General features: G+C 41.1%; 1 protein-coding gene across 1 annotated transcript in view; it reads left to right on the forward strand.

Annotated features, from left to right (window-relative positions):
* The window catches only part of RNF17 (ring finger protein 17), a 211,207-nt gene that overhangs the window by 125,310 nt on the left and 68,742 nt on the right, over positions 1-17,155 (forward strand). The window contains exons 19-20 of the mRNA XM_073669012.1: positions 1,626-1,716; positions 10,344-10,459. Of these exons, the coding sequence (XP_073525113.1) occupies positions 1,626-1,716; positions 10,344-10,459 (207 nt within the window). The remainder of the gene's footprint in view (positions 1-1,625; positions 1,717-10,343; positions 10,460-17,155) is intronic.

Genomic DNA, 17,155 nt, shown 5'->3' on the forward strand with positions numbered 1-17,155 from the left:
TAATGTTTAAATCAGGTTTTTGTGCAAAATGTATATATTTTTTTAATTTGGCAATGTTTTTTTCACATCACAATCTGTGTTAAAAATTTGGGAGGCAGGGGCAATCTTCCAATTTCACGAGTGACCACCAGGGCCATTTTAGACTCTCCTTTCCTGTTCTGCATTGAATATTTTTCAGCAGTCTCAATATCATCACAGGCAGGATTATAATGAAAGGTAACCCTGGTCTCCCTTCCTTCACAATGACTTTATGACTTTTGTACACGCTTATTAGATGCTTTGAAGAGAACCTGTCATGTGGAAAAAATGCTATTATCTTGGAGATAAGAGGTTAATCTGCAGGTTATTAGCGTTCTGAAGCCGTGCGGCCACTGTACTGAGAGCCCGGCTACCTGGAAGAATGAATGTTAGTCCTACAGGCAACCTCAGGCTTTCAGTCACCGTTCAGTGAATAGTGAGCAGCGGCTGAAACCACGACCCGACACAGACTGACATCCGGCTCTGTACTGATGCAGTGCTTGGCCGGCAGTCTTGACAGTGCCGTGGGAGTATTTACAGCCGCCTTTCATTATGCACTGAGCGGTGACTGAAATCCCACTGGCCGCATCTCTATAACTGAAACACTGAGCCTGCTGGGAGGGAAAAAACGAATTTCCTTCTGGCTTTCAGTGCTGCAGCCGCATGTCTTCAGAACGCTATTAACCTGCAGATTAACTCGATATCTGCAGTTAATAGTATTTTTTTTACATGATGGGTTCCCTGTAAAGCAAAACATAGACTCCCAGTTTTTTTCTGCTAATGTGCATGTGGATTTCCTCAAAGAACAGAAAATATAAATCTATAATTGCCCCCGTGGTCAGTGTGAAAATTACAAGATTTATAGTTTTCTTTAATATCGTGATAACAATATGTTGCCAAAGTGTTTTAAGAGATACATTTAACATACATCAGAAACTATCTTGTAAATGAAGTATTTATGAATTCATTTTAAAGCATGATTCTCGACTAAATAGCCCCTACTGGCCTGCTATGCATCCAGAACCACTGGCATGTAGTAGAAGTCAGGGCGGTGGAGTCAGTCGGTATAAAATGGACTGACTCAGACTCCTAAAATATATAATAAATTGGGCTCAATGCAGCTTGTAGGGAATATTTTTTCATAAGAATTTGGGAAAGTTATGAAATGTCCTATAAATGTCTGTCCTATTACTGATCTAAGGGTCTAGACTTTTAGCTGAGATGAATCTGTGCTACAGTAAATGCATCACTTAAACGTGAGCCATGTATGAGGGAGTCAGTGTCATGGAAACTGAGGAGTCGGAGGTTTGTCTTGCCGACTCCACAGCCCTGGTAGAAGTATAGCCTGTCTGTGCTTTATTCTAGAAGAAACTAGTATAAGACACTAGAAGGGGGTATGGGTTAGTTTGCATGTTTCCACCATTAACTGTCTCCTGAAGATTGCCGTGTGTGCTTGTTGGCAGTAACTATACTGTATAAATGCCTCCTGTTTGTCCATCATTCTTTGTTCCAAATGGTTTGATTAAGCTGCTCTTAGGTTCCTTTTATTTCCCCTCACACAAACTGTGCTACCTTTTTATTGTATTTTTTTCTTCTGTATTTTACAGTCCGGCAGGAGGATCTGAGAACTGGACTGCAACAGCTTGTGACTTCGTTAGACGTTATCTTGTCGGAGCCGTCGTCACTTTGATTATTGAAGTCAGTACTGTGAACGTGTTCAGATTCATACAGATGAATGCTTCATTAGTTTGGCCCAGAAAAACTAGGCCACAAGCCAGTTCATTTTGGGGTTTATTTGAAATGAATGATGAGTCATGAAAATCTTCATAAAAAAAACAAACTGCATTTGCAACTAGTATTACTTTCCATAAAGAGTAATGCTGCATGCAAATCCATTGCATACGCAGTACAGGTCAAAAGTTTGGACACACTTATTCATGCAATGGTTTGTGTTCTTATTGGAATGTGCACATTGTAGATTCAGATTGATTGAAGACAGAAAAACCACGATGAAACACCTGCAAACAGAGAAATTAAACAAATTGGAAAAAAAGCAGAATATTTGCTAAACTTTAAATTCCATTTACTATGATGACCCTGTTGGCATTTTCTTATGCAGCTTCATTAAGTTGTCACCAGGAATGGCTTTCTAACAGTTTTGAAGGAGTTCCCAGAGATGCTGATCACATGTTGACTGCTTTTCTTTCACTCTTCATCAAGCTCATCCCAAACCATTTCAACAAGGTTGCAGTTGTATGATTATGGAGGCCGTGTCATCTCTGGGCCACGTCTTCTTCAGTTCCAGACATGCGGAAGCATACACCTGGCTTCAGTGGCGCGATGACAGCTGTGCGCATGGAAAGATTTGCAGAGAGCTGGCGATTCACGCCGGCTCTTGCAAATCATGTTATCACGCCCAGAGTCTGAATCTACAATGGGTCCAAACTTTTGGCTGGTACTGTATGAGCTACTTGTTGTACGTTTGGTTTGCTGTCCTATCATCTAGACTAGGCTCACACTTGCATCAGTGCCTCCGTTACTAATTCTCGCCTGCTGTGTGCAGTTTTATGCCCAGTTCCTTAAAGTTCTTATTTTTCCTGTTACAAAGCCCCCAATGCCAATGTGATCCTAGCCCATTGACATTCAGTGGTCTTGCTTTTCATCGGGTGATTTTGATTTGTCCATAGTCTGTTTTATCATTGAGTATGATTTGCAAACTGAAAAAGTGCAAAAAAAAAAAAAAAAAGTGGTGCACTTAAAAACCTGCCCAAATGACTTTCTTGTATAAACTAGTGGCAAAAAGTTAGGAGTACTTAACCCCTTCACGACCTTTGACATATCCATACATGCAGATCGCCTGGTACTTACCGACCTTGGACGTATGGATACGTAGAGGCTGCCCCTGTGTGCATATTTATTGTACTCATAGATAAATATTTTTATGGAAAAAAATATATAAACAAAAAAGTACACATTTGGTATTGCCGTTTCCGGACCAACCCGACCATAAAAAAAAAACAAAAAAAAAAAACGATGCTTTATCATCATTCCGCCAAACAAAAATTGGAATAAAGCGCGATCAAAAAGACAAATGTATATAACAATTGTACAGCTGAAAATGTGATCTTGTCCCACAAAAACCAAGCTCCGTTAGCAGAAAAATAAAAAAGTTATATCTCTCAGAATAAAACGATGCAAAAATATATTTTTTTCTATAAAATAGTTTTTATTGTGTAAAAGCGCCAAAACATAAAAAAACGTTATAAATGTGGTATCGCTGTAATCATACTGACCGGATGAATAAAGCTGGTACATGAATTTTACCACACGCAGAGGCATAAAATAACCCTCCAAAAAAACATCCTGAATTGCTGTTTTTTGTTCATTCTGCCTCCCAAAAATCGGAATAGAAAGTGATCAAAAAATGTCACATGCCCAAAAATGGTACCAATAAAAACGATGATAGCTCTCAAAATATGGCATACCGGAACAGCATAAAAATAAAACGAATTCTTCACCTGCTGTTGATTTGTTTATTCTGCCTCCCAAAGATCGCAGTAAGGCTATGTGGCCACGATGCAGAAATGCTCCGGATTTTTCCTGAGCGTTTCTGCATCTCCCATGGCAGAAAAAAAGCATGCAGATTGTACATGCGTTTTTCCTGCCAGGGACAAGCAAATGTGAAGCGTTCTTCACATGCATTTCCGCATGCGGGTTGACAAGCGCTTTCCAAGCGATTTTAGCATCACTTGGAAAGTGCTTGTCAACTTGGTCACACTATATAAATCCATGCAAACGGCATGGATTTATATAGTGTGACCCCAAAGAATAGTTAAAAATAAAAAAATAAATCTATACTTACCTTCCAATGGCCCCCGCAGTCTTGCTTCGCTCCGTCCTGGCTGCCGGCAGATCGCGGTACACTTAAGGACCTGCCGTCACATAACTATGATGTCAGCGCAGGTCCTTCAGTCCATCGCGAGCTGCCGGCATGGGCGGACGACCGCAGCGGGGGCCATCAGAAGGTAAATGCAACATTTATTTTTTATTTTATTCTTTTTTTCACAGGTTCTATGGTACCCGGGTCCGGAGGAGAGTCTCCTCTCCTCCACACCCGGGTACCATCCGCACATTGGAACGCATAGATTCGGCATGTACAGATCCAGTGATGCGGAATGCATGCGTTCTAATGTAAGTCAATGGCGGCGAAAATGCAGTGCTTCTGCAAAATAATTGGTAGTGCTGCTTTTTTTTCCGCAATAATAATCCGCAGGGGAAATTTACGCAGCATGTGCACAGCACATGCGGATTATCATTGGGGAACATGGCAGACCTTCTACTATGCGTTTTTTTTAAGCGTTTCTGCATCGTTTTTTCTGCTGCGGAAGCTCTCAAAAAACGCATCATGGGCACACAGCCTAAGACTTGGCTCACATTTATCAAGCGCGCTTACTCCTGGGTTTCCTTGTAAATCTCTGAAATACGTGATTCAGACAGAACTCCCTGTGGAAGATTTCCTATAATGAGACCGATGGAGGCACTTTGGATGCCGTCTGGCCTTTGATCTGGTGGTGTCCGTCTTTTTAGGCGTGCATAAACGCACCATAAGCCCCAGTTTTGTGCACCTCTGGAAAAAAAAAAAGGACACCGCTGAACAGAGGCCAAACGGAATCAAGAGTAACTCTGCTGCCTCATTATAGTGAATGAATACCATGAGGGTTTCATCTGAATATCGTCACTCGGAGATTTAGATGGAAACCCTGATGTAAGTGCTCAGCATAGAGCGCAGGATAAATGTGATCCAAAATGTTATGTAAAATGTTCCCAATAAGAGCTTCAACTCTATCCACAAAAAAGCCCCCACTCAGGTCCATCATCTGTTATCGGAAATATAGGGGGCTTCCACGTTACTGGTAGCACAAAGGCCCTGGAAAAGCGAAATGGCTCCTCCCCCTCCAAAAGAAATTCAGCAAATTCTGTACTCCCAAATCCAAATGCCCCCCTCCCTTCTGAGCCCCAGTGTGCCTAGACCACAGTTAGCATCCACATGCTTGGCGAAAGCACGCCTAATTTACAGTTGCATATCTCCAGAAGCATGAGCTGGTCACTACAACGTCAGTTTGCAATTTTCACTCAGCAACATCCGCTGCTGCTTGTTTCTGGAAAACACCCATGGAGTCAAAATTGTCACTACACCTTGTGACAAAGTCACTGGCAAAGTGCTGGAGGGGAGATTGTTGGCTCCAGTAATATAAACATAGAAAAATGTTCCAACACACGAAGTGATGAGGGGTTAATCAACCATGTTTAGTGTTAGGGTGATTAAACACCTGTAGATAAATTCCCAAAGGGATATAATGTCCAAAATGGGGTCACTTGGGGGATTCTGCTCTTACAGCACTTAGGGGCTCTGTATATGGAGTCTGCAAACTATTCTATAAAAATCTGCGCTTTAGGAGGCAAAAAGCGTCCCGTCCCTCCCGAGTCTCGCCGTGTGGCTAAGCAGTACTGGTGCCATTTGGTGCCCTTTTTACCCATTTCCCAGTGTGAAAATTTTAAATCTGGGGCTAAATCAAAATTTTGGTGATAAAAATGTAATTATTTCTTCTTGACTGACCAATAGTATAATAATCTGTGACACATCTGTGTTGTCAATATGATCCCTGCACCACTAGATGAATCCATTGAGAGGTGTAGTTTGTAAAATAGGGTCACTAATCACTCTCAAACCAGTCCAGTAAAATCTGAACTCCAATATGGTTCTTCTTGTCTTCTGAACTTAGCACTGTGCCTCAAAAGTAGTTTTTGATCACATATGGGGTATCAGCGTGCTCAGGAGAAATTGCATAACAAATTTTGGGGTCATTTTTCTTCTGCTGTCCTTGTGAAAATAAACAAATTTGGGCCTAAAACAACATTTTTGTGGAAAAATAATGTTTCATTTTCACTGCTCCCCGTTACAAACTTCTGTGAAGCATCAGGGGCTCAAGGTGCTCACCACACATCTAGATAAATTCATTGAGGCTCTAGTTTCCAGAATGGTGTCACTTGTGGGGTATTCCACTGTTTAGGTATATTAGAGGCTCTTCAAATGCGACATGGCGTCCGCTAATTATTCATGACACCCGCAGACTATTCCATAAAAGTCTGCATTCCAAAACCTCAGTAAGTCCAAAAAAAAATCGACCAGCAGAAGGGCTTGCAATAAAATCCATAGATTTATTGTTGAATTCTTTGTACAAGAGTTAAAAACACTAAGCAGTGTGCACATAAAATCACATAGGAAAGAAACACAGGTTACGTGTTTCTGGCCCTCAGGCCCTTAGTCTCTACCTGAATACAAAACATATTGCATGAACTTTTATAGGCAAATACCTAACCCACAGATTACCTCCCCACATAGGGTGGAGCTCAAATACTACAGGTGAACAAATCAGTAAATACAAATGAACGCAATGGGGCAAAAAAAAAGCAATATATTTAATAATACACAAATGCACATGAGCGTGATACAAAGAACATATACAAATGCACCAGATGGTACAAATAATCAATGAATACAATACCATAAACAAAATACAATGCATGATACAAAAATTTTCAGAATCAATAATGTAAGATTAAATCAGTGCACTTATTCAACCCATATGGGTACGAGTTATTCATCATAAGAATCCAGTACGCTTTCTGTTTAATAATGCTCTTCTCCAATCTCCGTCCCTACGTGGTCTCCCCAACCGGTTCAACAACCTAAAAATCAGTGCGGAAAGATCTCCGAAATGCACCTGAAAAAAAGTGTTTAGAAAGGTTAGAAAGGGTTATTTGCATCCGGATTACCAGCTTCACGTATATGTTCCCTCATTCTTTGTTTCACTTTTCTAGTTGTACATCCAATATATGATACCTCACAGACTGTACATGTTGCTTGATACACAACATAGTTAGAATTACAATTAACAAACTGCTTAATACATACCAACTCATGATTTATGCCATTATGAAATGATATAGTTTTCTGGGCATATTTACAGCAAGGACATTTGAAATAGCCACATTTGTGGAACCCTTTCACACTGAGCCAAGTTTGTCTCCCAGTATTCTTAACCATTAACATAGATGGTGATAATATATTACCCAGTGTGGGTGCACGTCTGGTTGCAAATCCACAGCCATCCAACATGAATTTAGAAATTAACTCATCCTGCAGCAAAATAGGTAAATGTCTATCAACAATTGCTTTCACTTTCTTATATTCAGCACTGAAAGGAGTGACAAAACTTACAGAATTATGGGCTGTTTTTCCTTGTCTATCCTTTAGCAAATCCTCCCTAGGGATTTTTTTCACCTTGTTAATCACTCGTTTAAGCATCCAATATTGGTATCCCCGCATGCTAAGTCTATTACAAACAGATTTTTTTTTCTTATTCATATAAATCTGCCTCAGAACAATTTCTGCGTGCCCTTATTAACTCCCCTACAGGTACCCCTTTGATAGTATAAATGGAGTGACATGATAGAACAGTATTTCCAGCTATCTCCTGGGTAATAACAGATTTTTTCTGAACATCACCTATCAGTATTAGATCCAGGAATTCCAAACATTTTGGATCCCACTTATATGTAAATCTTAAAGAAAATTGATTATAATTCAGATAGTCCACAAATTCTGAAATCTCAGTAATCTCACCATTCCAGATAATATCATCCAAATATCTTGCGAACCATTGAATTCTATCTGCAAAAGGATTAGTACTTGAAAATATATATTTTTCTTCCCAAACTGCAACATATAAACACGCAAAAGATGGTGAGTGTTTCGCACCCATAGGGGCTCCCACAATTTGTAAATAATATTTATCCATAAATTGAAAATAATTATGTTTTAATCTGAAATTCTTCAGATATTCACTATATAAGGAATATCTATCCAAAAATCCTGACATTGCTTGCACTCCCAATTCATGGGGAATGCACAAATATAAGGATTCTATATCGCAGCTGATCCACATAAAATCCGAACTCCACGAAATAGAGGCAACACTGTTCAAAATCTGCTTTGTATCACGTAAATAACCAGGACAAATTGATGATAATGTTTGAAGCAATGAATCCACCCACTGACATAGATTCTCTTTCAAAGAGCCGATACCCGCCACTATAGGTCTCGTAGGCGGTGGGAATCGGTTCTTGTGAAGCTTGGGGAGAGAATAGAACACAGGCACCACAGGATTAACAACATATAGATAATCAAACAGTTTGTTAGAGATTACCGAAAGTGAAATACCTTCAATCAATTCCAAAACATCACTCCTTCCTTTCTTAGCCCTTCCGTGTGCCCAAACACTAGTTTTCCTCCACATATGGGGTATCGGCGTACTCGAGGGAAATTGCACAACAAATTGTAAAGTGCAATTTTCCTATTACCCTTATGAAAATGCTAAATTTTGTGGGAATTTTTTTTTATTTTTGGGGCTCAACGTTATAAACTCCTATGAAGCACCTGGGGGATCGAGGTGCTCACCACACATCTAGATAAGTTCCCTGAGGGGTCTAGTTTCCAGAATGGTGTCACTTGTGGGGGGTTTCCACTGTTTAGGCACATCAGGGGCTCTCCAAATGCGACACGGTGTCCGCTAATCATTCCAGCAAATTTTACATTCAAAAAGTCAAATGGTGCTGCTTCTCTTCCGATCCCTGCCGTGCGCCAAAACAGTTGTTTTCCTCCACATATGGGATATCGGCATGCTCAGGAGAAATTGCACAATAAATTTTGGGGTTCATTTTCTCCTGTTACCCTTGTGAAAGGCAAAATAATTGGGTCTAAAGTAACATATTTGTGAAAAAAAGTGATACGTTTATTTTTTCCTTCCACATTCCATTAATTCCTCTGAAGTACCTCAAGGGTTAATAAACTTCTTCAATGTGGTTTTGAAGAGTGCAGTCTTTAGAATGGTGTCACTTTTGGGTATTTTCTGTCATATAGGTTCCCCCAAAGTCACTTTAAATGTGATGTGGTCCCTAAAAAAATTTTGTCAATTTTTTTGGAAAAAAGAGATAATCGATGGTCAATTTTTAACCCTTATAACTTCCTAACAAAAAAAATTGTGCTGATTTTAAAGTAGACATGTGGGAAATGTTGTTTATTAACTATTTTGTGTGACATAGCTCTCTGATTTAAGGGCATAAAAATAAAAAGTCTGAAAATTGCAAAATTTTCCAAATTTTCGCTAAATTTCCATTACTTTTTTTTTTTACAAATAAACACAAGTCGTATCGAACAAATTTTACCACTATCCTAAAGTACAATATGTCACGAAAAAAAACATTCTCCAAGTCAGTGGGATCCGTTGAATCATTCCAGAGTTATTACCATATGAAATGACACTGGTCAGAATTGTAAAAATTGGCCTGGTCATGAAGGCTTGGGGGACAAAAGGCTTAAATATGCGTTTTAAGACTGAAAACATACTTTAAAGGGGTTGTCAAGCCCTCATCAAAAACTTTATAGGTGGCATAGATTAGGCATACTCACCCGCTGTTTTCTCCAGTGCATGCCACTCTGGCGGTCTTCATCAGAGCTTGAAACCATTGCATTCCAATCATTCGTCCCCTGAGCTTGAAGGTGGGTGCAGGTGAGTGGAACGACGCATGATAAAAGGAGTAGGGGCTTTGGAAACAGCCGAGTTGTGACCATGCATGTATATCCATGTTGTCAGGTCTTGCTCTTTCTGTTATTGAGATCTGGGACCACTAGAATTTTTCAAGAACTGGAAGGACTTGTAACCAATGGAAAAGTTTTATGGCACTGGTCCTTGACAAACTATAAGGCTTATTCAGCAGCAGTTCCCTTAGTTGTATTGAGACAATCTCATTTTGACTTTGGAATATTTTATGAATTGGTTGTTTTTATAAGTATCCTACCTGTAATAAGGTGAAGACTTTTTTACAACAGTTCTTTGCATCAGATGTAGTAGCTGTGCTCCCACATGTATTGTAATGTGTTTTTTTTTTTTTTGTGAAATTTTGATTTTCTGTTTGGCTAGGGCCACGGCCCCACTATCAGTATTCGGTCAGTATTTTTTCTCTGGAGTGGGAGTGAAAACCAGGTGAGGAACAATCAGAGAAAAGCTATAATAGAAGCAAGTCACCAATTCTGCATTTATCACCCACTCCTGGTTTTGGCTCCCACTCCTGAGAAAAAATACTGTCCGAATATTGACCAGATAATGATATTGGGGCCGTGGCCTAATAGTGATTTTCTGGTGTGCGATTAACATTGTATTTAACGTCAAGTCTCCATTTTAATATAATGTATTCCTTCATAGGACAATGCTTCAGTTTGGCCTTTACCTGTTAGAATCCTAATCAAGGATGAATCTTTCAAGAAGGTTGATGTCTCTGAATATTTGGTTACAAAGGGATTAGCGCTGAGAGATCGAAGGTCTGTACCCAGTAGTTATAACCTACAACATCCCATCTACTACATGTATTGAAACACAGAAAGGCAGGATTTGGCTTTCTTATATCCAATAACACTTATTGAAAAAAATCAATTGCATCTCAAGCTTCACTTCAAAATCACAAATATAAGGCGTAAAAAAGGGCAAAATGCAGGATTGGGGGTGCTGACATAGTTTTTGGAGGACTCCGAATACCAGGGGTATATGTTGCTGCCACTAGCAGGCGACGATAAAGCTAAGTGTTAGCTCCTTGTGATCACACTGTACTATTCCTGCAAACCCCTTGCCAAATTTATTTTAGCTTGGTGTCTGCGCAAGGCAAACATCCCTGCAGTCGCTTTTTTATTTTTTTTTTACTTTTGATTTGTTTTCTTTGTTACCTGCCCACAATTAGTTCACTAACCTTTACAGCCTCCTCCTCCCACTAGTGTACTCTCAGGGTGACACTCATGCAATATACAGTCATATGAAAAAGTTTGGGCACCCCTATTAATCTTAAGCTTAATGTTCTATAAAAATTGGTGTTTTTGCAACAGCTATTTCAGTTTGATATATGTAATAACTGTTGGATACAGTAATGTTTCTGCCTTGAAATGAGGTTTATTGTACTAACAGAAAATGTGCAATCTGCATTCAAACAAAATTTGACAGGTGCATAAATATGGGCACCTCACCAGAAAAGTGACATTAATAGTTAGTAGATCCTCCTTTTGCAAAAATAACAGCCTCTAGTCGCTTCCTGTAGCTTTTAATGATTTCCTGGATCCTGGATGAAGGTATTTTTGACCATTCCTCTTTACAAAACAATTCCAGTTCAGTTAAGTTTGATGGTCGCCGAGCATGGACAGACCTCTTCAAATGATCCCACAGATGTTCAATGATATTCAGGTCTGGGGACTGGGATGGCCATTCCAGAACATTATAGTTGTTCCTCTGCATGAATGCCTGAGTAGATTTGGAGCGGTGTTTTGGATCATTGTCTTGCTGAAAGATCCATCCACTTTGTAACTTCATATTTATCACTGATTCTTGAACACTATTGTCAAGAATCTGCTGATACTGAGTGGAATCCATGCGTCCCTCAACTTTAACAAGATTCCCAGTGCCAGCATTGACCACACAGCCCCAAAGCATGATGGAACCTCCACCAAATTTTACTGTGGGTAGCAAGTGTTTTTCTTGGAATGCTGTGTTTTTTTGCCACCATGCATAACGCCTTTTTGTATGACCAAATAACTCAATCTTGATTTCATCAGTCCACAGGACCTTCTTCCAAAAAGAAATTGGCTTCTCCAAATGTGCTTTTGCATACCTCAGCCAACTCTGTTTGTGGCGTGCTTGCAGAAACGGCTTCTTTCGCATCACTCTCCCATACAACTTCTCCTTGTGCAAAGTGCCTTGTATAGTTGACCGATGCACAGTGACACCATCTGCAGCAAGTTGATGCTGCAGCTCTCTGGAGGTGGTCTGAGGATTGTCCTTGACTGATCTCACCATTCTTCTTCTCTGCCTTTCTGATATTTTTCTTGGCCTGCCACTTCTGGCCTTAACAAGAACTGTCCCTGTGTTCTTCCATTTCCTTACTATGTTCCTCACAGTGGAAACTGACAGGTTAAATCTCTGAGACAGCTTTTTGTATGCTTCCCCTGAACAACTATGTTGAATAATCTTTGTTTTCAGATCATTTGACAGTTGTTTTGAGGAGCACATGATGCCACTCTTCAGAGGAGATTCAAACAGGAGAACAACTTGCAAGTGGCCACTTTAAGTAGCTTTTCTCATGATTGCATACACCTGGCTATAAAGTTCAAAGCTCCATGAGGTTACAAAACCAAAAAAAGTGCTTTAGTAAGTCAGTAAAAAGTAGGTAGGAGTATTTAAAACAAGAAAATGATAAGGGTGCCCATACTTATGCACCTTTCAAATTTTGTTTGAATGCAGATTGCACATTTTCTGTTAGTACAATAAACCTCATTTCAAGGCAGAAACATTACTGTGTCCAACAGTTATTACATATATCAAACTGAAATAGCTGTTGCAAAAACACCAATTTTTATAAAACATTAAGCTTAAGATTAATAGGGGTGCCCAAACTTTTTCATATGACTGTATGACCATGCTGATTTACTAGGGGAACTGAAGTTAAGATGAGTAATTGCAGCAGGTATAAACTAATAGAAGTAAATTTGGTCCCTCCCTTCTCCTTTGCTGCTTCCCTCCGTCCGTGCATCTCTAGATTTTTCTATATTTTCTTAGGGTGAAGATTTTCCTTTTCTCTTTTCCCTTTTCCTCCTCCAGCAGAATCTTTTTTTTTTTTCTTCTCATGTTTCATTAGGGAAAACAGGAAACCATGGATGTATACTGCTGCCAATAGGAGGCTGACACTAAGGTCGGAGATACTACCGCATTTCTCGTGCGAGGATCGCATTGTAAACCTCGTACTGGCTGTCTGCTCTCCTGACCTGAGCTTGACAGCTGCATAGAAATCCATCACGCTGTCATGCTCAGGTCAGGAAAGGTGCCAGTCAGTCCATTGAGTGCGATGCGATCATTGCACAAGTTATACGGAAGTCTGTCTCTGCCCTAAGAAGCACACTTTAAAGAAAAAGTCATCTCCTCCTCAGCAAGCTGCACCCTCCTACTGGCACCAAACTGCTCAGTTTAGCTCAGTGTTACTTAGGAGGCAGACACATTCCTGGAACTTCAGACCTGTCTCTGCCTATGGTGTGTTTTTTTTAATTTTACAAGTCTTCTCTTTTCTCCTTAAGATTAGGGAAACAGATTGTAATTGCGCAGGCAGCATCATTTTTCGTCTCGATGAAATGCCAGTCTTTTGTGCATCATCCATTTTGCCTGCGTGTTATGTAAGCTCAAATTCTCATAGGTACCTACACTGCTTGCACTCGTCAGCCTCCTCCGGCTCAGGAACCACCTGCAACAAGAATGCATCCCTCCCTTTACTGCATGGGCTGTTGCTCTCAGCCATTCTGTGTCTGAACTGGCCAAGGTGCCCCAGACCTTGGTCACTATTGTTGAGTGCCTACCTATGTTAACCACTGCACCTAGTACTTTGTTCACTACCCAGAGTGAGTCAGTCCCACCAATTATTTCACACCAACATGGAAAATCGAGGCAGCGATCCTAGCGACTGCAATTAAGTTCTTTGACTCGGTCTTTCTATCTCCACGACTCCCAGACAGCTTTCACCATCTCACTGTCCCTTACCTGAGGCTCAGTCATTACAGGAGGACAGACCCCAGTTCCAACTGTGACTTTGGTGTGGATTCCGATCAGATGCTCAAGCTAAGGGATATGATCAACAGTCTTGTTAGTGCTGTGAAGCAGTCCCTGAATGTAAATGAAGTGGCCGACTCATCTCCCACTACAGAGACCGTGTCCTTCATAAGAGTTTGGAGCACCACTAAATGTTTTTTGAAACACACAGAATTTAGCTAACTGCTAGACAAAGAGTGAGAGCATCCTGAAGGATGGTTCCACAGACTGAAACTTATGGACATTTTGTATTCTTTTCCAGCGGATCTTGTCGCTACCTGTACCTACTCCCCCTTGGTTCATCCTCCAGTCTCTTGTTTATCAAAGTATACTACTCTCCCAGTCTCGGGTGTGGCTTCTCTCTGGAGTCCTTGGCTTAGTCTACGCTTGAAGCCGCGGCTATGCCTTGTGTCCAGCTTTTGACACTACATGTGTTTCCAAGGCAGCTAATTCCAAACACCTTGCAGCAAGGCATCCTTTGCTGGGCTCTGATAACTGAATTGGCAGATCTCGCAGACCATATTGCCCATGGGGGTAAGTATCTCTGCTACGCCTTTATTGAATCCACTAGCTGTTCTGCTTGAGGTTCAAGCAATATTGCGGTGATCTGCTGTATTCTTTGGTTGAAATCCTCAAATGTACATCTATAAAAATCTCTCTAAGGCCTTCCTTTTGAGGGATCTTGCCTGTTCAACTCAAACTTGGAAAAGATCATTTTGGATGCTAACGGAAGCAAAAGCTTCCTTTTCTCACAGACCAAACCGAGTCACCCCTTTTGTCAGCTCTCTTCAAATTGCAAAGTGAAATCAGCCGCACCTCAGGGTAAGAAGAGACTCTCCTTCAAACCAGCTCCAGCTTGGCATTCAAGCAAACAGATAAGCCTTCCAAAACCAGAGGAAACCAGTTTTCCTTAGCGTGATGGGGTTCCCTCACTCGAGAACCTTTTTTGATTCACATACAACAGCTACTTAATAGCTCTATTCCAACCTTTTGCTTGGTAACATAGGTGGCGTCCATCGAAGCGATTCCCTTTGCTCATTTTCATACCAGGACCCTGCAGCTTGTCCTCCTTTCTCGATGAGACAAGACTTTCCTCTCCCTGAATTGGCCGCTTCTTCTCCCCACGTCATATAGTCCCTGATCTGGTGTGTCACCCTCCCCCCCATTCCTCCCACACTCACTCCTTTTATTCATCTCGCTTGCTCTTTTCTTAAGATTAATTGGCAGATTGTGACAATGGACACCAGTCTTCTCTACTGAGCAGCTGTTTTCTGGAAGCTTAAAGTGCAGGGACAGTGGAAGGACCAAGAGGCTCTACTTCCCATGAACATCCTGGTGCTCAGTGCCTTTCATCTGTCTTTCTCTTCTGCATTGGCGGGACCAGCTGTCAGGTCACCCTGTACGCATACTGTCAGACAACAGCACCGTTGTGGCGTACATCAACCACCAATGCAGGACTCAGTTGTATATTGAGGTGTCACAAATTTTTGCCTATGCGGAAAGAAGAATTCTGGCACTTTTGGCTGTCCGCATATCCGGAGTGGACAACTGGGCCGCAGACTTTCTAAGCCACAAGCAGATATCCGTCGGAGAGTGGGAACTTCAGACGTAGATCTGGTGGCATCCAGACTGAACTCCAAATTTTTCAGTTTGTGTCAAAATCTCGAGACACTCTTGCGATTGCGTTCGGCGCTCCAGTGTTTCCATGGTATCAATTTTCCCTTCTTTATCTCTTTACCTCTGCTAAGTAGCTCAAGAGATAAAGTTGGAAGGATTCCCTGTCAATTTCATGGCCCTGGACCAGCTCAGAATATCTTGGTACTCTGAAGTAGTCAATCTCCTCAAAGATATACTGTGGAGACTTCCAGTTCGTCCAGATCTATTTTCCCAGGTTCCCCTTTTCATCCAATTTCATGATTGCTCTATTTAACTGCATGGCTGTTGAAGCTGCAGTTCTAAAATCTTGACGTTTCTTTGATCAGGTCATGCAGACCATGTTCAAGGCGCGGAAACCCTCATTGTCTATCATCGACCATCTCACTTGAAATGCCTTTTTACGTTGGTGTGAATCCAACGAGATTGCTCCTATGCTCTTTCTCCTGGCTCTCCTCGCATTTTTAGAGTCGGGTATGGCGTCCTGCCTATCTCTCAGTTCCCTATGCTGCCAAGTTTCGGCTCTTTCTATCTTTTTTAAGATTACTCTAGCTTCCATGCCTCCAAACAGGGCTGACTTAATCAGATCCTCCCTATCTGCACCCCCCCCACCCCCTCAACCGTCCATCGCTGGGATCTGAACTTGATTCCTACAGTTTCCTTCCTTCCAGCCAATCTAGGACATATCTCTCCATTTGCTTTCTTTGAAGGTGGCTTTCCTAGTGGCAGTTGCTTCCATGAGGATGTATCTGAACTCACGACTCTGTCATATAGCTCTCAATTTCTTTTCTTCCACTTGGACTAGGTGGTTTTATGTCTGGTGCCCTGGTTCCTTCCAAAGGTGTTTTTTTCTTTCCACCTTAATGAGAAAAACGTACTCCCTTTGTTCTGTCCTTCTCCTTCTCATCCAGTGGAGTGATCCTTACACAATTTTGATTTGGCCAGGGCTCCTCGACATCGGACTGCTACATGATTCTCTATAAACCTTTTGAGAAAGGGTTGACGAAGTTCCCATTTTTTCTTTAGCGGATGCTAGTGTGGTAATCTCATGTGGTGTATGGCAGGGTGTTGTACTCCTGGCAGTATACAATGTATCTCGCTGTGGTCAGTCTTCTGTCAGGAGAAGAGTCCTCTCTTCTCAAATTACACACCCACATGAAACTCCACAATATAATGTTTTTCCACTAAATGCCTCCAGGTAGAGGGTGATGATGGAGGTAGTAGTCTGTGCACCCGAGCCCGTCATAAAGAAGCCTTAAAGGGAAGGTGGCATCAATTTTTTTTTTTTTTTTTTTTTTCTTTTTGTGAAAATAACATTATAATATAAATGTAAGCTTTGTAATGCAGTGTTTGCATAGATTGCAAACACTGCAACATGCAAAATATCTTTATAAAAAAAAAAGATTACCTATACTTGCAGCTAGGGGGAGCATCTTCCTGTATAGACCTCAAGCAGCTACAGTAATGCTTACTTGCATTACGTTAGCTGCAAAATTGGGGCAGTGTCCTTGTGACATCAATGTTTCCCTCCCCTTTTAGGTGTTATACTACACCCAAAAGTGGGGGAAGCAGAATAAAGACCAGAGACAATGCACCGCCATTTTCTTGGTGACTGCACTGTGATCTAATCTCAACCAGCTGCTAAACAGGAAGTGGATCTCAGTATATTTACAGAAGATCAAGCAGAAGGAAAACAACGGACTGTGGAGCAACGTGGACCTGAGGAGCAGAGCTGCACGCAGTGGAGAAGA

The sequence above is a fragment of the Phyllobates terribilis genome, unplaced genomic scaffold (genome assembly GCF_046119375.1).
Source record: "Phyllobates terribilis strain yellow unplaced genomic scaffold, ASM4611937v1 Scaffold_2__4_contigs__length_985480577, whole genome shotgun sequence".
Classification (NCBI taxonomy): Eukaryota; Metazoa; Chordata; class Amphibia; order Anura; family Dendrobatidae; genus Phyllobates; species Phyllobates terribilis.